The sequence below is a fragment of the Mustela nigripes genome, chromosome 4, assembly GCF_022355385.1.
Source record: "Mustela nigripes isolate SB6536 chromosome 4, MUSNIG.SB6536, whole genome shotgun sequence".
NCBI classification, from domain to species: domain Eukaryota; kingdom Metazoa; phylum Chordata; class Mammalia; order Carnivora; family Mustelidae; genus Mustela; species Mustela nigripes.
The window spans coordinates 163,710,408-163,727,137 of NC_081560.1; the positions used below are offsets into that span (position 1 = coordinate 163,710,408).

Here is a 16,730-nt window from a genome sequence, read left to right on the forward strand (position 1 = left end):
CCTGTGAACACACTAGTAGATCAGATTAAATGAGATGGGGGTGGGTAGAAATTTGGAGGGGATGGCAATAAGCCAGTCAAAACTTTCTAAGGTGCCTAGGCTATTAGGGCCTAGGCCAGTGGTGCCCAATTGCCTGCATGCTGAAATTACTCAGGGAATTTAAAATATATCTATTACTGCTTCCAGAGATCATGATTTAATTAGTCTTGGGTGAGGCTTGGGCTTCAAGATTTTCAAAAAGTCTAATGTGAAAAAAGTTAGAAACTACTTCTAATAATAGCATAAGCCCCAGGATCTGGAATTTAAAAAAAAAAAAAAATCAAAGACAAAATCTAACTTCTGTTTTGCTAAGAACTGCTTGAACGTGGTAACTGTAGGTCACAATGAAACTCACAGAATATTGGACTTGAAAGGGAACGGAGATCATCTAATTGAGATTATAAATGGGCAAACCTTGGGCTATTTATGGCTCTCAGATATGTTTAGCCTGCATCAGGTTCTAAAAACCCTGAAATTAGTTGCTAACTATTGAGAGCTTTCACATAAAAATATAGATGTTCTGTGTCTTTAAAAAAAATCAGATCTGACAACTTGGACCTATACAGCAGCAACAGGCCAGAGCCCAGCAATGGTTTAACCCCTTAGCTGGGGCACCTGTCTCCACTTTGCCACAGTCTTCACCAGCCATACCTTAGTGGGTGTTTGTTTTGATCCAACTCTTGCCTTGTACAAAACAAGAAACTAGCTTTCTGTTTTTCTTTTTACCCACTGCTCCCAGCTCCGCAGCATAAGGAAGCTCATTCCTTTTGCATGAAAGAGCTTCAACTTCTGAAGGGCAGGAATCTTGCTCTCTCCAAATGTTCTCTTCCAGCTAAATACCCCTAGTTCCTTCAAGTCTTCCCTGTGGGGTATAGGGTTCTGGAGTCCTCACCATCCTGGTCCCTTCCTCTGGATACATATTTAGTGGTCCGTGTCTTCCTTAAATGTGGTACCCATGGTGAAACACAGCACTTGCATGGAGGTATTCTGAGTGTGGCTGTGACACCTCCATTGATGAAATCTGTAACACCACTGATTTTTTTTTAATCAGCGTCATCACACCGGTGGTGCATGTTGAGCCTGTGGCCAACTAAAATCCCTGTCTTTTTTATATGAAATGATATGATGCCAGGTTTCTCCACCTCAAACTTACACAACCCATTTAATTAAAATGAGGATGCTACATTTATAATCTGTTTAATTTCATCTTGCTGGTACCACCGTGGAACTATTTTGAGTTGTGACTGTCATCTATATTACATTAGCAATGTTGGGTTGTTCCATCCTCAGATTTGATCTTTGTGATGCCTTTATCCAAATCACCAATTTAAAAAAATTAAGTTGAGGGGCGCCTGGGTGGCTCAGTGGGTTAAAGCCTTTGCCTTCAGGTCAGGCCATGATCCGAGGGTCCTGGGATCGAGCCCTGCATCAGGCTCTCTGCTCAGCAGGCAGCCTGCTTCCCCCTGCTCTCTCTGTCTGCCTGCCTCTCTGCTTGCTTGCGATCTCTGTTAGATAAATAAATAAAATCTTAAAAAAAAAAGTTGAATAAGACAGAGTCCTGTGAAATAGCAAGAGACCAAAAGACTAAAATTAACAACAATTAATTAAACAAAAATTTGTTTACGTATCTGAATAGATGTCCATGTACTTCATATACCATCAAGACCATACTTTAATTATCCATGAGGCTGTTCGGAAATGCTTTCAGGAACTGACTCATACTAGGTATTCCATTCATCTAACCTAGAGATGTAACGGCACAATCGAACTAGGTTAGTGCTTGATGAGTCAAAGTTGGGTTACCAGTGATTTTCTCCTTTTCTAAGTACTTATAAGCCATTTTGCTACATACAGACATTAAGCTTGTCAGATTGCACCCTTTCCCCATTGTGAAAATCAGGATACCAGAAGACACTATTTCCTGCCGAAGGCTCTCTGGCTACTTTAGAGTGTGTGCCAGTCTTTCCCTTTGAAATCTTTACCTGATGGAAGTGAAATCGAGAGCATAAAGAACTTCTACTTAGACATAATTCAGGACTCAGGAGGTCAAGGAGATGAAGTGGTGCATGTAGAATCAAAAGCTTGCCAACATTAAGAAATCTGAGACAGTCTATTAAGCAGCAAAGGCAGCCATTTCTTTATCTAGTACATTAAACATGATTTTCAACAAGAAAACCAAATTTACAAATATTTTAAAAAAGGACTCTTAAGTTAAACATACTTAATGACACTCTGGATCCAGTGACTTTGTCAAAAACAGACAAAGAATTTTAAGTAACTTGACCAATTTGGTATGCCAAGGTCATCCTTTTAAAAGGAAAACTCCCAAATTCTGTGCTCTCTGATGAGCTCTCAAAAGCACTTTCAGTCCTAGGAAGCCGATCCTCTGAGAATTATTTTGGGACTCTTCGGAGTTCACTCATGAGCCAAAGGGCAACACTGAGCAGAGCCAGGGAGCCCGACTGGTGAGTGGCAGCCAGAGGCGTTGGAACGTACATCAGCAGAGTGCTAATGCCCAAGCCCACCTGTTCCAGAGGAGAGAATGCAGTAAAAAAAGCAGGAACCACAAATTCAGAATTGACATGACTGGGCATGGACAACCAAATACATACACCTCCACATTCTCCCATCAAAACATTAAAAATATGTATTTTTAAATTTTCACAAGTAAGTATACTCACAGCAGAGGAAATTAAAACAAAACAGATAAACCTAAAATTCTCCTTAATAATCCTTTATCCTAGGCCAGCTACCCTCCCCACAGAGAGTCATCAGTTTCCATACACTTGTACTTTTGTATCTGTGTTTATAAAGAAACATACTTTTATGCTTTAAAAAATGGGGTTGTTCTGTTACTTGCTTTTTTCACTTAACAATGTATGTCTTGAGACCTTATTATTTTAAACTGCTATATAGTATTACAAAGTATGTGTGTACCATTGTTGTTTATTTAGGTGGTTTCTGGTTTTACTGCTATCACAGCAATTCTACCATGAAAATTACTTTGTACACAGGTCTTTGGGCCTTAGAATATTTCTAGGGCAGGCACTAAGAAGTCAGCTTATTGGACCAATGGATTATACATTTAACATTTTAAAAGCTAATGACAAACTGCCCTCTGAAAAAACTATACCAACTCATGCTCTCACCAAGAATACAGGAAGATATACCATTTTCCTAACTCTATGCCAATACCTGATTATCTTTACAAAAAAAATTTTCCCCCAATCTGACAGGCACAAAATAGCAAGCATTGTTTTAATTTGCTCCTCTCTGATAACAAGTGAGGCTAAAGACCTTTTCATGTTTATTGGCCATTCATTGTTTCTCCTGTGAGAACTGTGTATATTGATAACTCTCATTTTATTTTTTGAGTATTCTTTATTAAGATAAAAATCTTAAAACAATACATAACATTTATTAGAAGATATATAAAGAGATAATCAATATTATAAATACTGAAAATATTTTCTCCTAGCCTGTCACCTTTCTTTAACTTAGTTTTGGGACCAAAAAGAAGTGGTTTGTACCTGTGTATATGCCAAAGCTAGCAAAGTCGCTGCGGCCATCTTGGTCCTTCGAGGAAGGGAGATTCTCCGGGAGAGGAAGTAGAGCACTGTCACAGCTGTAACTGAAGTGATTCCCTGTGGGGACGAAGACCTCTCATCAAAAATCAGGAAGAAATGCTCCACCCTCCTGCTGTTTGTCCGCTGCATCTCTCCTCTAGGACCAGTGAGTCACCCTGAGGGTTCCTTGTCCCAGACCCAGAGAACCATCTGCAGCTTCTCCTATAATTACTCCTTGGTCTCCTCCATGCTCTTCTGCTTGCCACTTAAATGCTCGTGTTCCCTGAGGCTTTACCAGCAGTTTCTGAACCTATCGCGCTACACACTCTCTCTTCTCAAGTGGGTGCCCCCCCCAGGTGTGGCCCTCACCTTTGAAATCACTCTTTGCATCCTAATGTCTCATTTTACCTCCTCTCTAATCTTGTATTTTTAAAGCAGGGCTGACCCCAGCACATGAAGCTTATTACCTTCCTGGGCTGTGAGTAGAGGAGGTAGTGGTACTGGCAACTAGGCTAAAAACAAGCCCAAGTCTCATATCCATTCCCCACTCTGGCAACAGGATCTCCTCCCCACTTCCATGATGTCAAGGAGAATGTTTTTCTGTCATTTTCTGTATCCACTTTTCCTTTCAGAGCTGTCCATGATGACAATTCAACCCGACTTTACTTATTACAAAATGCTGTCGGTGGAGGGGCCTGAGCCCAAACAACATAACTGGCCCAAGCCCCAGTGTTGGCTTTGGGGATCTGAGGCCTCTGGACCTCTCTTTGGGTGTGCTTCAATCATCACACCCAACACTCCTCAATCTGACGGCACCCTCCATCTTCAGCCCAATGCTCATTTCAGTAGTCCCATGTCCGGGTGTGTCTTAAGCATGCCACAGAACAGACTTTGGGATCTTCTTTACCCTCATTCCTATAACCCAATCTTCTATTCCTTAGAGCCTCTCTCTGATCCACCATTCTCTTCAAGCCCTGCTCCTCCATGCAGCCTAGAGCCCCACCACTCTCACCTGCATTACTGCAATGGCCCCTCAGCTTCCTGCTGGCCTCCTAGCTGCCAGTCTTGCCCTGCTCCAGTATCGTGCCCAGGCTACCAGGCCACTCTTAACATGACCCCAGCAGGCCCTTAATATCAGCTTAATTAAGATGAGAAATATTTATGATGCTCTTAGCTCCCTGGGGTTTCGGGTCAGCTCTGACAATTATATGTTCAGCAACCACTGCCTTTGCCCTCTCTTCTCTACTCAGCCTCATTTCCACTAAAATCACTCTCCTTTGTGTGTGTAGGATTGAGGGATGTTATCCTTTGCCAGATGGTAAAAGGCACGTGTGAACTTCAGTAAGACAGTATTATCCCCAAAGCCAGAATTTGGCTGGAACAGGTGTGGATAATTAGGACAAAAACATCCCATCAGAGAATTGGTGGGAAATTTCTTCTAAAAAGCAAAGGAAATCTAGTGCCCACAGTATTCTACCCTCTCAGGGCTGCCATCAGTGCTTCAGACACCCCAAAGCCTGGGAGAGGCTCCATGGACTCAGCAGCCGGTAACCACTAGCCAGACTTACCAAAATCCGGTGATCAAACTGCACCATGGTGGGATTCTCAAAAACATTCTTCAGGACGGGAGAGAAGGTAAAGAGATCCTCTGGGACCCAAGATTCTCCCATCTTCGGGAAAGAGTTGTACACAAGCCCAGCATCCAGCCCTGCCACAAAAGCCCCTATATTCCAAGGTAAATGGTATTTATTAAAATGAAATAGAAAAGAGCTCAAATACTAGTTCTGCCACAGAAAAAGTCCATTATCCCAGAGTTAGACAAAAGGAATTGAGAATAAAAAAGATCTACAGGAGGGGTTTCTCAAACAGAGAATATACATCAGTATCACCATGGGAACTTAAAAAACAAAATAAAACAACACAAGTGCATCCTCACCTTCTCCCACCGAAGATTCTGCATGTCTCCCATAACTAGAAGCTCTAGAGCAAGGCACAATGGATGGAAACACTCCCTTAGTGATTTTGATGCCCTCCTTATCCCACTATGAACGCCATCTATTCTGGAAATGCTCTTCCCTTGGATACCTGCATAATTTACTCCTTCATTTCCTCACATCTCCACTCAATGTCACCTTATCAAAGAGATCACCCCAATGATCCTGTGTAAGACAGCACTTGCCCAAACTCACCTCTATCCCCTATCCTGCTTTATTTTTTTCATAGCACTGAACACCATCTGCCATATGTTTTCATTGTTTATTATCTGTCTTCCCCAAGTGCTCAAAAAAATGTTTGTTGTGTGAACACAGAAGTGAAAAAATTTATAAACTAAATATTGGATAAACATATAAAGTATCCATGAGTTAATGGATGACTGATCCATTATTTATGATCAAAGGAGGACTCAGAGATGTTTAGATCACATTCCTTGTTTTTAAAAATAGCACATATAAAGTAAAAATTCATGTTCTTCCATCAAAAATGGAGGGAGGTGAATCACTGGTTTGATGGTTTTCTTTGGAGCAGTGCTACCGAACAGAACTTTCTGTGATGATAGAAATGTTCTGTATCTGCCAGCCAACACAGTAGCTGCTAGCCACATGTGGCTACTGAGCACTTAAAATGTGGGTAGTGTGACTGACAAACTAAATTTTACATTTTATTTAATTTTAATTAAGCTTAGACAGGCATGTGAGGCTAGCGATTAATGTACTAGATGGTACAGTACTCGAGCAAGAAAGGTAGGATAGAGATGTGATTTAAAGAATGAAAAAGAACTATCAGTCTCTTTGCCCCAGTGAGCTCCTCTTCTTAGGCCATCTTTGAGGAAAGGACTTTTCTCTGATTTGCACCTAGCTTTTGCTACATGCCAGGTACTTTTCTAAGCATTTCATGTGTATCACTCATACTATTACTATCATCCCCATTTTACAAATGAGATCACTGAGGCTCAGGAGGTTACACAGCTTGCCCAGGGTCAGAGAGTTCATAGGTGATAAAGCCAGGATTCGAACCTAGGCAATCTGGATCCAGATAAATGCTCAAGATTTGTGTTCAAATGACTGGGAAGCAGAGTTTTTGGAAGGGAGGGAGAAACAGAAAACAGAGAAGGGAGATGATGGGTATGGAAAGGCAAGTGTGAAGGACAAAGTGTTTGGCAAGAGACCCTCTCCCCCGAGTGGAGAACAAAACTAGACCACGCGGGATGTGAAGAGTCCTACCTGAGAGTGCGGTAAGGAACACCAGGCCTGCTGTTCCATGAGCACATCGCCTCAGCCACAGGAGCTGACGAGTTTCAGGCAACTAAAGAAGAAAAGAAAACCATTCCGATAAACTGTACTGCAGGAACTAAGGGAGACAGCAAAACTCTCCAAAGCCAAACCCTAGTGACAATCTGAGGTCAGATCTTCTTTGATGCCCTAAATAGGTTAAGCGGTCCCAGCAGATTTTCTGGTCTAACATGCATCATATTCTACTACATTTATACATTTACTGTCTGTCTTCCCTGCTATCCTGTAAGTCTTGTGAAGGCAGGAAATGCCATCTGTCCTGCTTAGTGAAGTAATCCTAGCTTAGGGTTTGGTATGTAAGTACTCAATACATACCTGTTCAATAATGATTTGCGTTGTTCAAGGGAAAAATGCTTCACCATGGTTGAAATGATGTGCCTTAAGATACAGAACTAGATTTTCATGTTGTTTGTGATATTTCATGTTTAGCAAATATAGTCAGAATCAAAACTGTATGAAATCCCTAAAGTAGAGGGGCACCTGGGCGGCATAGTCGGTTAAGATTCCAACTCCTGGTTTCGGCTCAAGCAGTGATCTCAGGTCATGAGATCAAGCCCTATGTCAGGCTCCATGCTCAGCCCAGAGCCTGCTTGAGGCTTTCTGTCTCCCTCCCTCCCCTCCTGCTCCTCTCTGCTGTGCGCACTCTCTCTCAAATATATAAATCTTTAAAAAGAATGGAGCACCTGGTGGCCTGGATGGCTCAGTGGGTTAAGCCTCTGCCTTTGGCTCAGGTCATGATCTCAGGGTCCTGGGATCGAGCCCCACATTGGGCTCCCTGCTCAGCAGGGAGCCCACTTCCAACCCCCCCACCCCCGCCCGCTCTCTGCCTGCCTCTCTGGCTACTTGTGATCTCTGTCTGTCAAATAAATAAATAAAATCTTTAAAAAAATAAAAAATAAAAAGAAATCGCAAAGGTAGAGATTCTTGCATTTAGTGTTTTTGTAAGATAAAAATTTAGTTTTATTTTTACTATAACCAACTTCTGATACTAATCAGTGAATCAACAAATAATTATTAAGAATTTTATAAACAGAGTACCATAAAGATACAAAGGAGTTAAGTCAGAGTGCTGCCCTTCAACGGTCTATAATCTAGTATATGAAGAGTGAGCCATCATTACTAAGATACCATACGACTGTCTATCAGAACTTTAAAAATAATCAATTATCAATTATTAATTATTATCAATTATCTGTTGCCATCCAACAGAACTTTCTATGATGATGGAAATGTTCTATTATCTGCAGTGGCCAATACGTGCCTAATGAGGACCTGAAATGAGGCCACCGCACCTGAAAATTTAAAAAAAAGTTAACTTTTTTCATTTAAAAATTTTTAAATTTATTTTTAATATTTTATTTACTTATTTGACAAAGGGAGACACAGTGAAAGAGAGAACAGCAGGGGAGTGGGTGAGGGAGAAGCAGGCCTCCGGCTGAGCTAGACACCCGATGCAGGGCTCAATTCTAGGACCTTGGGATCATAACCTGAGCTGAAGGCAGACGCTTAACAACTGAGCCACCCAGGTGCCCCAAAAGTTAATTTTTTTTAAACTTTAAGAAAATAACTGCTTTTAAAAATATAAATTTATTTAATTTTAATTAAAATTTAAATGGCCACATGTGACTAGTAGATACTGTGTTGGAGAGCACAGCACTACATGTTTGACTATCATCTCAAATCCTTTCTGCAAATTAGTGGAATATGAATAAATAAGAAGAGAAAAACAGTTGATAATTTAAAAAGTCATTGGCAGCCTTTCACAGTACCATTTCCCACAGAGAGTGTTTAGGAGTGTGTGGGTATACGTGTAGGCATGTACAGAGTGCCATGTACAGGGATGTCGATGTACAGAGGTGAGTGGGTGGGAGTGCCAGATGATAAGAATTTAAAGAGTGGGTTGTCAGCAAGTACAGTTACACATTAGGCAATTCATTTGAGAAGTCCAGCTTTGAAACAGAATAAGAATTATTCCAATGTAGATTGTCTACTATACCAATGTTTTGGCCCCATCTGGCTTCCCTGTGGGGATGACTGCCAAGTCCACAACTCCCTTCCGTACCGGAATCAAGGCTACTGGCTCCAAGTACCTATTGGGTAATTCTACTTAAAAGTCCTACTGTCATCTCAAACTTCATTCCATCAACAGGTTATCCAGGTCAACCATAACATCAATACCTAAAATAATACTCATTTTTAGAAAAACTACTATTTTCCTTTAATCAGCATACAGGAAAATACTTTCAGGCAAGATCACAAGAGCAGACTTGTCAGACTTGATGAGTGGTAGGTCCCCACCCAAAGAACAAATAACTCTCATGGCTCTCGTATACCCTCAGAGGTCCAGAAACAGCTCTCACTCTGGCCTTCCTCACCGGCTAGCCACCATTCATCTAGGAGTCAGAAGTGGTTGTGGGGGGATAGCTCTTGTTGCAACCCCTTCCCACCATTCCTAAAATTCATGTTTTCACTTTTTCCAGTAGGCAATGCTGACAGGATATTTGGGTCCTGTACTAAGTTTCCTTTGAATGCGTTGCTCCAGCTCAAAAGAATAATGGTACATTTTACTATTCAGTTCCAAAGACTTCCAGAGTCTTAAAAGTTCAATGTTGCTGTCATCTTTGGTTAACCTAATTGCTGGCAAACTGGTAGATGTTCCTAAAGGAATGTGTGCATATGGATTGATAATTTCCCATTAGAAGCAGAATTTCTGTTCCTCTGACCTTGTCAGCATCTGTGCAGATATACTAATAATAAAGACTGACGTTTTTACCTTGTGCTGAGGTAGCAGCAGTGAGAGCGAAGTCCATAAGCTGGCACAATAAAGAACAAGAGCTGATCCCAGGTGGGCGGCGAGGCGATACTGACTGACTCGAGGGACGTCATGGGAGTCTGGTTTTTCTTCTAATCCACTTTTCACCATATACCATCCCAACAGACCCTAGAACCAAAAACACAAGAGGCAAATAAAACAAGGCTGGATCTGTCCATTCAACTGTACTAGGTGAGAAAGTGAGTTGTCAGTTATCAGGAGTACTCCCTACCTGACCTCTCATTCCATACCTTCCCATATACCCAGTATCTCGGGAGTCATATCCTACCCACATTTTCACATATAGCACCATAAATGCTTAACCACTGTTTAGATTATTATTTTATTAAGGTGTAAGCCAAATGTAGAAAATTACACAGAAGCTTATCTACAAGCAAAACCTTAAAAATACTTGATATAATTTAACATTATGTAAAATGAAGTGTAAGTAAAATATAAGAATAAAAGGAGAGTTTTTCAATAAAAACCAGATTTAGTGTTTTGGAAAAGCTTTGATAAAGATAATTGCTTAAAAACAATTACTGTCAAGTTAGTAGGAATAGACAATTATAAAAGTCTTGCATGGGGAGGAATCATAAAAATCTGTAAGGCTTTACTGGCAGATGGCTTTGCAAATGTCTAAGTTCCCACTTCTCTTTTAAGGAAAATGAAATGAAATGAAATGGTAGTTTATGAAGATGCAAGAGACTGGAAGTTAAACTCCAATCTGAGAAATCAAAGAACAGGCCTTAGTTCTTTGTTTAAAAAAAAATAAAAAGGTAATGAAAGTACATGTTTAAGCTTAAAAGTTCAAGGTATGTATTACTCTGATACACTGCTTTAATTTTTTTCAATTAATACAAATGTCAGTTTCACTTCTATCAGATAAGATACAGCCCTTTCAACACTGCCCTCCCAAGTCAACAGAAGCATGTCAGAGAGGTAGCGTTTGCCTATCTCTTCTTCTTCTTTTTTTTTTTTTATTAACACATAATGTATTATTTGCTTCAGGGGTACCGGTCTGTGAATCATCAATCTTATACAATTCACAGCTCTCCCATCTCTTCTAAAAGATCTCCTCAGGAAATCTTTCAGGGCATCTCTTGCCCCCTTCGTGATTATCCTGGATGTTCTAATTAGCTTGATTCCATCTGCATGGGGCATTGGAAGACAAAGGAGTACATAGTGTGATTTGCCAGCTTCACTTTCTTCTTCCCATAATCCTATGTGCCATCTTCAAATTGTTGCCTCCCTGGGAGTCTGCTTTAGGTTGGTTTTGGTTTTGGTTTTTATCATTCCAAAATAAACTTTCACTTTGTTTAACCAACCCTCCCCTAATTATTGTTAGACTTTTATTATGTCTCTTTATCTCTTTCTATAGTCTATTTTTTCTCTTCCATCTCCCTCTTTAATTTCTTCTGATTGGCTCTTACTACTTTTGAGCTCAATTAACGAATTAGCATCTTCCTGATCAAATTTTGATGTTTCTTTGATGCTCTAAGATGCTCTCTGAGGGCCTATAATTGTGAAATACTAGTATGTACCTTCTCTCATATTCCTTTTCTTGGATCTCAGTCTCAGGAAACCCCTTAACTGTGGGAATCTTCAAATTTGCTTATTCAGCCATTCTAGCACAGGGATTCCATTCCCCATCTAGCAGACAAGTCAGAAAAGAAAAGACAAGAACCCAGGAGGAGAGCCATGAGAGGAAAGAACCTCTTGTGACTTAAAAATGTATTCACCAAGTGCTTACTAATTCCAGGCACTAAACTAACTACTTTATATGCATGATCTATCTTAATAAGTCAGAGAACCTAACCAGTAGGCACTATTATTATCCCTATTTACAGGTAAGGAAAGCATCGTCTACAGAAGGTAGAGAACTTGCCCTACTAAGTGACAGGGCTGGCCATGCCTGTAACACGAAAATTCATCCTCTTTTCTACTCTGTTATACAGACTCAGATTCCTTCCTTAAAAACAATCCCAACAAGGGAGCTGGCATCTCTGGCTTCCCAAACTTGAACCAATCTTACCTGGAAGCAGACTAACCCACATAGGGCAAGAACACGTCCTTTCATGCCACGGCTGAGCCAGCCCTTTCTCCAAAAGTAGGCAGCAGGCAGGATGTATGCAAGGCCCACAAAGCGACCCCACATTCGGTGTGAGTACTCCATGTACCAGATGAACTTGAATTCGGCCAGTGTCATATCATGATTCAAGCTGGGTGAAAAGGGAAGTCAAAAAAGAAAGAAGAAACATCCTGATTTTTATTTCCAGACAGAATGCAGGAGCATTCTCAGTTTCAAAGCTTGAAATGAAAGGTCTGCCTTCTTCCTCATCAGTGATCTCAGGATCACTTTGGAACTGGAGGTTTAGAGTAGGAAGCTCACTAAACATTAACTGAAGCAAATATCGAGAAACACTGGAATCTCACCATACTAAAATGTTTAAATAAGCAAAAGATTGAAAGGGCCTAGTGGGATGTTTACTTGATTTTCTATTATACTTACTTTTTAAAAAGAGATTTTATTTATTTGAGAGAGAAAATGAGTGAGAGAGAGCGAGAGCATTAGCGGGGATAGAGAGAAGCAGACTCCCTGCTGAGCAGGGAGCCTGACATGGGGCTCAATCCCAGGACCCCAGGATCATGACTTGAGCCAAAGGCAGATGCATAACCGACTGAACCACCCAGGGGCCACTATACTTACATTTTAAATTCTGGAAATTGCTGATATTTTTGGAATTCTGTTTCCCACTCCTCTTGACTAGTGGGTGGTTTCATCTCCTTTATCAAATGCCAGTCTACCATTGAGAGTCCAGACTCTGTCAACCTTAAGATAGGAAAGAAGTGTGTGTGATACATGCACACACAAGTGCACACACAATGCCGGATTTCTCATAAATGGTTTACAGAACCAAATGGATCTGAGCTTAACCCTTCTAAAGGTAAGCACATCATTTTAGTGTATTCTTTTTTAACACCCTGCTTTCTTCTTACTGCTTAAAATTTCACCAGAAAGCTGCCATCAGATAGAAATTTCTTTACTCCTTGTTCTCTCGATCCTTTAATTCAGCTCTCTTTACTTCCTTCTTTTACTAGCATTCTTTAACAGGTAAAATCAACCCTTAGAGCAAAGAAATCTGCCCTCAATGACCAGTTTAGACTCTTGAGTGAATTTAAAGCTAATAAAACTTAAATTTTTCACAATTTCCCATTACAGTCTATATAACATATGGTATTTTGAAATAAGAGTACAGGGAATGTGCAGAGAATGTGAGGAACACATACTGTATTAACACCAGAGGGTATTTTCACCAAAAGGTGTGAGTGTCTCTAAAGTGAAAGGCTGATTTAGGTCGGAGGCAGCAAATGTATAAGATGAACCTGGAATATCTTTTCCACAAAGCAAAAAATTTAGTTACTAAAATTCTGTCAAAAAGACTCAGGAGGCAATTTGAAGAGGCTCTCATTGACTAAAGATGGAACAATTTGACCGAATCATCAGTGCAATGGATCGAAACATCAAGTACACTTAAACCTATGAACTTATAATACTTAAAACCCAAACCCTTTATTGATCACCTTTGGAGGATGCTTGGAAACCAACTTACTACTTTCAAAACTGGTAAATTAAGAGGAAGATTCAAATATTTATCCTGCCTTTCTTATAGAAACTGTACCTTACAATAACAAAATTGTTGATGAGGACAAGTTTTTCTTTAGAGTTGAGCTAATAAAATATTACAGTTTTGCAACTGTAATAAAATCATGGATCTAGGCAATGATCATCAATGGCTGTTGGCATCTCTAATGGACACCAGATATTTATGAATGTCGTAATCACCTGTGAAGTATTTTGCCCCCTCCTCCCAATCTGAATCTGATCAAGCAAAAAGTGGCTTACAGGAAACTGGGGATAATGGGACATGTTAAACACCACCACAAGTATGCAGTTAACAAAATTCAGACTGGGAAACTCCATAGGACCAATCAGTTACGTTTCTTTAATAACAAACAAAACAAAACAAAACAAAACTACATGAAATGGGGGAGGGAGGGAGAAGAAATCTATAGATTTAAAGGGACCCAAGAGGCATACAAAACAATTGTGATCCGTTTATGTGCATTTAATTCAAACAAACTTTTTAATTTTTGAGACAAACCTGAAAACTGTTTGTAGAGGGAAAATATATACAAATAATGCACAGCAAACAGGTAAGACCTAAACCAGGCTTTATGAAGGGCTCCCAATAATAAGTCTATAAACTGTTCTACGGCAGGCAAGCCCTCAGACATGTCCCACTTTTGGCCTCAGTTTCTACATATATAAAATGAGGGAGTGAGACTAGGTGATTCCCAAGGTCCCTTCCCCCTTGGTCATCCTGTGCTTCTACTGATGACCCAAAGAGCTGACTCGCTACAAGCACATTACTCACCTAGTCAGTCCACCAAGAATAACTGCTCCAGCCACTGTTCCACTGCAGACCAGGAGCCATCGACCTACCACCCGCTCAGCAGCTTTTGAGGGAAGGGACACTGTACCCCTTCCAGACTGCAAAGTCACTTCAGAGATGGTGCTGTACTGCCCTGGCCTCAGGGAGTGCCTGATCCCACAGCTGCAACCACACTAAGGATCAAGACAGACAAATTACAACTGGCGACAGAGGGAAAGTCCTCAGGCCACTGTTCTCAAACACAATCCCTCTCTGTTTAGACTAGAGTACCCTGTATGGCCACATCTCCACCACTTCTGCCCTAGTAAATCATCATCTCCTATCTGGTTTACTGACTCCAGCCCACAGCTGGCTCTCCTCTAGTTTTGCCTCACTCCAATCCATCCCCACACTACATGACCCTTCTCTCTGCATACGTCCCCCAGACTTTACACCTAGATATGGATTCTTTTCTTTCTTGCTGACTGGGATGCTCCCTGCCTCCTTACTGAGAATATCTACAATACATCTCAGTTCAGATGCCACCTCCTCGGGAAATATTCCTAGATTCTCCTGGGTCTGCAACAGGTCATTCCCCCAGCACACTGTACCTTCCCTATCTCAGCCCTTAAAATATTATAATGTACTTCAGGTTTATTTGTTTCTATCTCCTACTAAGCTGAGTTGCCGGACAGAAGTCTCTGGTCAGTCTGGCTCTTTGTCCCCTGACACTTTTGTTCATAACACAGTTCCCTTACATAACAAGACCTTAATAAAGATTTGACAAATTTGTGCTTTCCCCCCAGGGCAGGAGCCTTTTGGTATTTATCTTTTGCTTCCCAGATCCCAAGACATAATAATCACTCAGCAATTATTTGTTGAGCGAACGCACGTCCTCTTCTGACTCTGTCCCTGAGTCTAAAGATTCGCGTTCTGTTTCCTAACTTCAGTGAACTTAAATTAAGTATCAATTTCCTTCTCTGTAGAATGGGGTTATAAGTTCCTTACCTGGCTCCGTGGGGACTTTTAGCAAAAACCAAATATACAGGTAAAAATTACTGAGCTCTTACTATGTGCTAAACGCTTGCTGTATATGAAATTAATTAACCCTTACCACAACTGAACGAAGTAGGTACTGCTATTCCCATTTCACAGATGGGCGGAATAAGGCACAGAAAGGTTACTTAACTTGGTTAATACCATAAAGCCAGTAAGTGGCAGGTCCGGATCCTACCTCAGGGACTCTGGGTACAAAGAAATGCGCTGTGAATCCTAAGGAACTACGGGAATGTGATGTGGGGTTATCTGTTATCTTTCTCCTGACTCTTTCGACTCCTGTACGATTCCGCGACCGAGTCCTCTGCGGTGCAATACCTGGGTTCTAGGCGCCGCCCTAGGAACAAGGAGCCGGAGACACGGGCTCCCCACCAAGGCCTTCAGGGGCGGAAAGAGCAATCGCTGCATACTGAAGACAGTGCAAAGAAAACACGTCCAAACCCCAGCTCTCCGTGGTCTTTCTCCACCACTGAACAGAGAGACACTTCCGGGTCATACAGCGTGATCCCTCCTTCTCAGCAGGCAAGAAGTGACTGCGACTGCGTCAGCGACTCCCCTCTCGCGGGGGCTGCTGGGTCCGGCTGTCGGGGACGCGCAAAGGTGCGCGCAGCCGTGAGGCGCGCTTTCTTCGTCGCGCGCGCGGGAACCCCGACTCCGTAGAAACTGAAGACGCAGGAGAGAGGAACGCGTCGAGCATGAAGAGGCAGGGGGCCTCCTCCGAGCGGAAACGGGCGCGCATACCGTCCGGGAAAGCCGGTGCGGAAGGGGGCGGGGAGGGGGCGGTCGTCCTGCTTGACTGCGCGGGGCGGGCCTGCGGGAGTTCTGGCCAGTGGTGTCGCGATTTCTCTCAGAGCACTTCGCCCACCCCCTCGCTCCTCGCCGCGCGGCACGTTCTGTCATTCTGGCTTTAAATGTGGCGAAGCTGAGGGCCTGAGAAGGGGCTTGTAGCGAGAGTGACCGGGCTCTGGAACCAGACGCGTGGGTTCGAATCCCGGCGCCACCACGTGTCGGGTGCGACCGTGTTCAAGTTGGTTAACTTCTCTCAGCCTCACGTTCCCCGTCGCCACGCGAGGCTACCAGTCCCACCCCGTGGCGTCGTTGGGACAGTTAGATGTCGAGCGCTGAGCTCCGTGCCAACCCCTGGTGACCGCTTGGTAACCTGTAGCTGCTGTGGCGGAGGTGAGGACTGTCCCCAAAGCTTCACAGCTGCCGAGTGCCAGAGCTTGTGACTGCCTCCAGTCCCGAGTGCTCGCTGCTGAGCCAGGCGGGACGGGGTGGCAGGTGCTAGGGGATGTGGCAGACCCCGCTCCACCCCGCACCTGAACTCTTGGTTCCTGTGGACCAGAGGTTCTCAAGCTTTTTGATCTCAGGACCCCTTTTCCCCTCCCAAAAGTTAATTGAGAACCTCAGAGACGTTTTACTTATATAGGCTGAGTCTATTGGTGTTGCTCCTATACGAAGTTAAAACAGAAAATTAAAAATATTAATTAGGTACCCATTACGTGTTAGCACAAATCACATTGTGTGTGTG

The 16,730-nt window shown here is 42.2% G+C and overlaps 2 protein-coding genes across 3 annotated transcripts in view; one reads left to right on the forward strand and one right to left on the reverse strand.

Moving 5' to 3' along the window:
- Positions 1-2,152: 2,152 nt before the first annotated feature.
- LOC132016690 (cytochrome c oxidase assembly protein COX15 homolog) lies at positions 2,153-15,699 on the reverse strand. Of its 2 annotated transcripts, XM_059398328.1 has the most exons (9): positions 15,518-15,699; positions 14,147-14,337; positions 12,418-12,540; positions 11,743-11,929; positions 9,669-9,836; positions 6,827-6,908; positions 5,174-5,328; positions 3,570-3,683; positions 2,153-2,564 (listed from the first exon to the last, which is right to left on the reverse strand). In XM_059398328.1, the coding sequence occupies exons 1-9, from the start codon at positions 15,605-15,607 to the stop codon at positions 2,433-2,435; spliced, it is 1,242 nt and encodes a 413-aa protein (XP_059254311.1). In that variant the 5' UTR covers positions 15,608-15,699; the 3' UTR covers positions 2,153-2,432. The 2 variants fall into 2 exon arrangements, with proteins under 2 accessions (XP_059254311.1, XP_059254312.1); XM_059398329.1 differs by lacking the exon at positions 14,147-14,337 and having other exon boundaries at positions 15,518-15,604.
- A 52-nt stretch (positions 15,700-15,751) lies between these two features.
- Positions 15,752-16,730, forward strand: part of CUTC (cutC copper transporter) — a 26,101-nt gene continuing 25,122 nt past the window's right edge. The window contains exon 1 of the mRNA XM_059398332.1: positions 15,752-15,955. Within this exon, the coding sequence (XP_059254315.1) occupies positions 15,895-15,955 (61 nt within the window). The 5' untranslated portion in view covers positions 15,752-15,894. The remainder of the gene's footprint in view (positions 15,956-16,730) is intronic.